Consider the following 6,562-nt stretch of genomic DNA (forward strand, 5'->3'; position numbering starts at 1 on the left):
ATCAGAAATTCTGAAACTCCAGTGTTGTTTGAGGGATCAGAAATTCTGAACCCTCTCCTGTGTTATTTCCGTGAAAACTATAAGTTTCACTTCCAGCCAATTTTACACTCATTTCCAAGGTAACTTCAAAATTTGCAACGTAAAAAAAATGTTCTTTAAGACACGTTTCCATCTTAAACGGAAAAGGCAGCCATTTTTGAGGTGGTTCTCAGTATTTCCTCTGAATTTTACCAAACTGGAACACCACATTTTACTTTGGAAGGCGTTATTTTTTTTTTTCGTTACGTTGCTCAATTTTCAGTGCAGTTTTAAGTGGTCAGTGTAAGAGCTGGTAATTCCAATAAATTGTATTGGGTATTTTATTCTACATCAAACATGTGCCTCGTAGCACATGTATCGAACGTTTTGCCCCAGAAAAGAATCGCTTTGACGAAAGAAACGAACTATTGCCACCTTCACCGCTTTAAAACTGTAAAAGCCCCCTGCGAGATAGAGCTTTAAAAGTTCTTTAAGAAAAAATAATTTCCCCACATAGGCGATTACCATAAATATACACCATTAACAAAAGACAAAAATAAACAAATAAATAGAGAAACAAATAATAATATAATTATGACTAGCATAATAGGCCGCTGCAAGTTCTTGGGTTAAGACAACTCAACTAATTGTGTTTCGGTAAATGAATGGAAGCAGGGTAGCACATTCGATGTTAGGATCTCTGCGAGATTTTGGCCGCCGAGATGTTAGGATCTTGCTACTACTTATCCAGGTTAAGCTCCCACCGTTTTGCTTTCACTCCCGCCTAATCAGGCACCGTTTTCCCATAATCACGCATTGAATGTATAGAGCCTTTTCAGATGAACTCACGTCCGCCATGTTGGTGTCCCAAAACAATACAACCGCGGCCATGTTGGTGTTCTAACCTAGTCCTATGCGAGTTGAACTCTTTTCTTATGTAAAAGCTTTCTTGTCTCGCAACAAATTTTATTGCTTCTGGCAACGCGGGTGACGAGGAAGCTCTACGGCTGTCTAAATGAAGCGACGAGAAAATATCGTTCGAAGTTGCCAACGGAATCCTAGTTCTGCTCACTATTTGGGATCTTTCGTTCGTAAATACAGAAGGGAACTCGCTCTTTCTAGTCATTTTTAATCTAATGTAATCTTTGCTCGACATTGTAGATTACGAAGGCATATTCTGGAAAGTCTGAACTGCAAAATGTTAAAATTTCATTCAGGTAATGTATATTTAAATGTTTAAATTATTATTCTGAAGTCATCATCACAATTATTATCCTTATTATAGGTATTTTTGTTCATCGGATCAAAAGAGTTTAAGGATCAATATTGTCGAGAGAAAGTTGATAAGTGGCTCAGAGAAATGGAGTCCCTCACGGAGATCATCAAGAGCCAGCCCTATGCTGCCTATGTCGCTTTCACTAAAGGATTTAAATTCAAATTCACTTATTACTTGCGCACCATCGAATCGTTTGAAGAGTATGTGGACCCCATCGAAAAAGTGATTCACACTTCCTTTCTTCCTTCATTATTCGGACGAGCGGAGCCTCTTCATGAAGAACTTAAGGAACTTGTCAGTCTATCAACTGCGCAGTGCGGGATTGGGATTCCCCATCTTAAGCGCGAAAGTTTAGAGCAGTTCAATGCCTCGCTTGATATAACAGCACCACACGTCAATTCTATTGTTACTCAAAGCTCCACCCTTCCAGCACGAGAGCCGATGGAGGAAAGGAAGCGTGAAATCAATGCTAAAAGGAGAGCCGCTGCAAAGTCCCGGATTGACAGGACTGACGAATGGTTATCTCCTGATCTACTCCAAGCGGTGCAGGAGACAAGGGACAAGGGAGCCAGCTCGTGGCTGAACGTTATTCCAATCGAAGAACACGGACTGGCTTTGAACAAGCAGGAGTTTAGGGACTCCCTTTGCCTTCGCTACAACCTCCCTCTGCCTAATCTCCCTAGTTACTGTGCTTCTGGAGAAATGTTTACCGTCAACCATGCGTTATAATAAGTAGGTCCTTGGAAACTGACAGAAAATTTACGAAGGTTTGTTCTACAAAAAGGAGGGTGAAAATCGTTTGCGTGTCTAGTGGCATAGCTATGGACTTGTTTGTTTAAAGAAAAATAATTGTTGAACTTAAGGCAGAAGAGAATGGTTAAGAGAAAACATAAGATTACCCAATTCTAGTTGTGTAATATCGGAAAGTTTTAGTAGCCCTAATTCTTTGAAAATAGGGTCTGAATGAGAATCGAAAGTTGATTTAGAAATACTTCTGATAACTCGCTTTTGCAAAGAGACAAGACGGCGAAGATTTTTATTGGTCTTGTCAAAGTTAAACAACTAAATGAATAGGAAGTGTGATACAAATCCAAAAATTTGTAATTAAGTATATATTAGCGGAATGTATAGTTTATAGAAAATTGCGATTCATGAAGCTTCGATCACTAAAGTTAAAACAAAACAAAACAAACAAGCAAACAAAAATTAATAAGTAGTCAGGAGAAACGTTGTTAACCGGAAATTTTAGAATACAAATTGATGCTGATCATTCAATTCTTTGTCAAAGATTTATTTCTATATTTTTCACTTCCACTTCGCTTATATAATGTTACCCTAATGCTCGATTTTAAGAGGTATCGTTGGATGAAAATTCTTCCTTTTTTATTTGATACAATCTTTATTTTGTTTAAAATGTATACTACACCTCGACGAATATATACACCCCTTACTGTTGACGTGCAAAACAGTTATTCGTCTGCAAGCCTCAAGAGACAAACGGCAAACAGCCAAAAAACGATTATAATGAAAAATAAACTCGCACCTTTTCGAATTATTCATCTGAACACTGCGATTTTTAATATTCATTTAAAAGGTTCCTCTACAGTACTCATACAAGTAAATTATTTAAATTTGGCTGAGTTACGTAGTAACCGTGTATATTGAGCAGGTGTCCTTTCCCAATATTAGTTAAAGAGTTTTAACGTTGACAGTCCTGCTACGATTCAAACAAAAGCGGTTTACCTCATCACGCATTAACAATTAAAGTTTCCCTTCCGTAGAAGATAACCAGCTCCTTTGAAGTTTCATTGGCTAGCTGCTGAAGGAGAAGCAATTGGGATGCATCAAATTATCGTTATTTTATCTTTTGGTTTATGATGGATTCCTTTCCGAATCTTCGCCGAAGGTCATAATGGCGGCTGATCCGTAATACATCTAGCATGGCGGGGTCTAAATCATCACTCGCGTTCCCTTCTCTTCAAAAGTACACAAGGAAGCGACAATTATTCGCAAAAAATGGATTTTACCTTGCTATAAATTCGACAGGAGAGGTCACGGGAACAAGCGACGGCAGTTGTTTATACGGTAAGAAAACAGGAAATTTGGGACTTGCATAATTACGCTCGATATTGTTTATAGTGTTTCTGAGATATTTTTGGTAAGAAATATTGCACTTTCTTTTTAAAACGTTGATTAAGCCTAGTCGTGTTGTTGCTTTTTTTGGCACGTTACCACATCTACAACCACAGTCGGTACCGATTAAAATATTTCCAAAACGAACAAAGGTGTATGATTTTAATATTTCAACTGCCCATATAGTCTTCAGTTTCTCGGCTTTGGCGACACCAGCAAAAAATCAAAACAAATTAGGCAGGCGTTTTTCAATCTCCAGAGTGTTCAACCTCTCAGAGTTTCAACAAAGCTAAAGATGATCTCCGATTTAACGTCTTTAACAATAATTATACGAGCTTGCGAAAAATACCGTATGATAAAGGTAAGAGCATGTAAATTTAGAGCCAACTTTACTTTGTATAAAAGCCCAAAATCTTGACTCTTGCAATCAGACATGGGTGAGACCCTTACGAATTCAGTAATAAAGATTTGCAAATTTATTTCACACGTTATGTGGCTTTCGGTTGATGTTGTTGTTTACTTGGGGGATCTACTTTGCCCTTGTTTAGGTTAGAGATATATATCCTCTCAGATACAAAAAAAAGGAATGTAACCATATTTTTTGCCGTTTATTTAACTACGCAAATGGTGTTTGTGAAAACAAAATAGCTTACTTTGATACCCATTTTTACATTTCAGCCGTCTTACAGTTTCTTTCTGTTGGCCCAGATCTCATTGCAATCTGGGGACTTGAGGCCAAAAAATACTTAGCAGTAGACAGCGAAGGAAAAATATTTACTACGGTAAGATTGTTGAGTTTATATTTTAATAGAATCGAATAAATCATTTTACAGTTGTGGGCTTAGCACCCTAGCCTTTGACTGGACATGAGGGTAAGGTTGACGTTGTTTTCATACAAGTCTCTTTCCTCTTCTTATGGAAATGTTGCAGGAAAAATACTAGTTATTATAAGAACAACATGATTTACATAATAAAGCAGGAGGGGTTGCATCAAAAAAGGTCAACTCCATCCTCGATTTCTCATGTATCTGTAAAATGGGATATTATCCCTCGCCTTTTCAGTTTGTATATTTTCCCATCTCTGTCCTGAGTACAGGACAAATTATTTCCTTCTTCGACTTTGATAGGTTATCTTTGAAGCATGAATAACTTTATTATAGCTTGAGTTAGAAGAGGAAAAGTATCAACCCGAAAGAAGCAGCAGCTATTTTAAGCGGGTACTGAGTTAGAACAAGATTTATCATACAAACACCAATGAAATACCAGGTGAGCTTTCGCGCGAAAACTTGATATCTTCACGTGTGAAAATAATATATTATCTTCACATGTGAAAATATCACCGTTGCTATGGCTACATACTAGATCGCGCCTTTCACACCAAAAAACTATTAAAGTGAAATGGTTTGGTAGTTCATTGGCGTTTATACAAAAAATAGAACATTACATGGCCGCTTGGAGATACGAAATTTCTCTTCTCGGGTTGAAACACTCGACGAGAAATTTGGTATCTCCGCGCGGCCATGTAATATCCTCTATTTAAAGACTAGTTTTCACTAGCTACGGAGTCGGAGTCTTAGTTGTAATCACAAGCGTAGAATTTTATGAACTAGTGAAAACAGCGTTCTGATTCCGCTAACGACTCAAGCGTTTATGATCAAGTGAAACCTAGGTTGTCGGAGTCGTAAGCAGAAGCGGAAGAAGTAAGCCACTCACAATGCGTACGCCGGGAACGTGCATTGTGATTGGTTTATCCTTCCTCTTCTGCTTTCGACTCCGACAATCTGGTTTCACTGGATCGTAAACGACGGAGTTAGAAGTGGAGTCAGAAGAAAATGGAAACGTTCCGATTCGTCCGACTCCGCTTCCGTTGCGCTTATGACTCTGCTTATTTCGATTTTTGACTGTTTTCACAAGGTCATATGCACTCGCGCGACTCAACTTACGATTTCGTAGTGAAAACTCGCCTTAACATATTGTTTGTTTTACATCCCAAGGACGCTGAAAGGAAAGAATGTGTATTCCGTGAGTTTTTTGGTAAGAACTTTTACAACATTTTCCGCACATGTCATTCAGACACCGATGGTAAAGGATGGTACTTGTCGATAGATGAACACGGAAAAGTGAGTGCTGTGAAAGTAGCTTATAGCGACGAACCTCGACTTCACTTTATTGTAAAAACAGTTACGGACTGTAAAGATGCCGATAAAGGAAATAAGCGCACATCTAATACAACAAATAACAGCAGTCATACAAGGCAGGACAAGAAAACCAGGAAAGACTTTGGACTTCCTTCGTCCGAAGTCGTGTGGATCATGTATCCCTGCCAGCTTGACGACGGCGTGTCAGATTTTGTGTCAAGTACGCCCAGCCCCCCGAGTTCCTCGTGCGTTTCTGGCAGTTCGGCATCTACTGGGGAGTGGACCGGATCTGGTGATAATGCCTCAACCTCAGTCTAAACATTCAGTGCAATTCAACAAAAATAATTCCTTCGATATAGACTTGCCTGGCGGAACATGGAAAGCAGGGCAAGGCGGTTAAACAGAAACGGCATTGTTAGAGGCTCTTCTCTCGCAAACATGTTGACATAGGTTATGGCAGAAGAACCTTATTGTACAAGGTCAATATATCTAAGACTTCTCGAATTCAAAACGTCTTTCGAGGGGAGCTCTTGAAAAAAAAGCTCCTCAGTCATTGCGTCTTACGTTCATATACCTAACTAAAATAAGGCAAATGAAGTTCACCCCCTACGTTGATTCGGATTAACTGTTGAATAGGCAAAGATAAACATAATTTTTTTCATTAATATTTTACATTAGTCACAGGATTGGTAAACGAGGGTTTTGACATTGCCCCTGAGGGGCTTAATGGGCATGTTTCAATGTTACAAGCGGGGCTGGGGGGAGTCATTTAAGAAAATCTATGGGGGGTAGCATCCCCCTACACGTAATGACGTCAATAACAAAATACCAGATTTAGGGCAATGTAAGTATATTATTCTGATGGGTCTAAAGAGGATTCAAGAAAGTAAAAAACGAAAGAAAATAAATAAATAAAAAAAGGTTTTCATTCTCTTCGAAGTTTTGTCTAATTATTCTCTTTAAAGACAACATTTACGGACGCGTTAAATAAATTATC

The 6,562-nt window shown here is 38.5% G+C and overlaps 1 protein-coding gene across 1 annotated transcript; it reads left to right on the forward strand.

Annotated features, from left to right (window-relative positions):
* Positions 1–2,997: 2,997 nt before the first annotated feature.
* LOC140947597 (fibroblast growth factor 1-like) lies at positions 2,998–6,043 on the forward strand. Its single transcript, XM_073396745.1, has 3 exons — positions 2,998–3,379; positions 4,106–4,209; positions 5,422–6,043. The coding sequence occupies exons 1-3, from the start codon at positions 3,235–3,237 to the stop codon at positions 5,881–5,883; spliced, it is 711 nt and encodes a 236-aa protein (XP_073252846.1). The 5' UTR covers positions 2,998–3,234; the 3' UTR covers positions 5,884–6,043.
* Positions 6,044–6,562: the final 519 nt, after the last annotated feature.

Source organism: Porites lutea, chromosome 9 (genome assembly GCF_958299795.1).
Source record: "Porites lutea chromosome 9, jaPorLute2.1, whole genome shotgun sequence".
NCBI classification, from domain to species: Eukaryota; Metazoa; Cnidaria; class Anthozoa; order Scleractinia; family Poritidae; genus Porites; species Porites lutea.

Coding starts and splice junctions, on each gene's coding strand:
- LOC140947597 (XM_073396745.1), top strand. CDS start 3,235: ATGGCGGGGTCTAAATCATCACTCGCGTTCCCTTCTCTTCAAAAGTAC. Junction 3,380..4,105: donor CGACGGCAGTTGTTTATACG/GTAAGAAAACAG, acceptor TTTACATTTCAG/CCGTCTTACAGTTTCTTTCT. Junction 4,210..5,421: donor AAGGAAAAATATTTACTACG/GTAAGATTGTTG, acceptor TTACATCCCAAG/GACGCTGAAAGGAAAGAATG.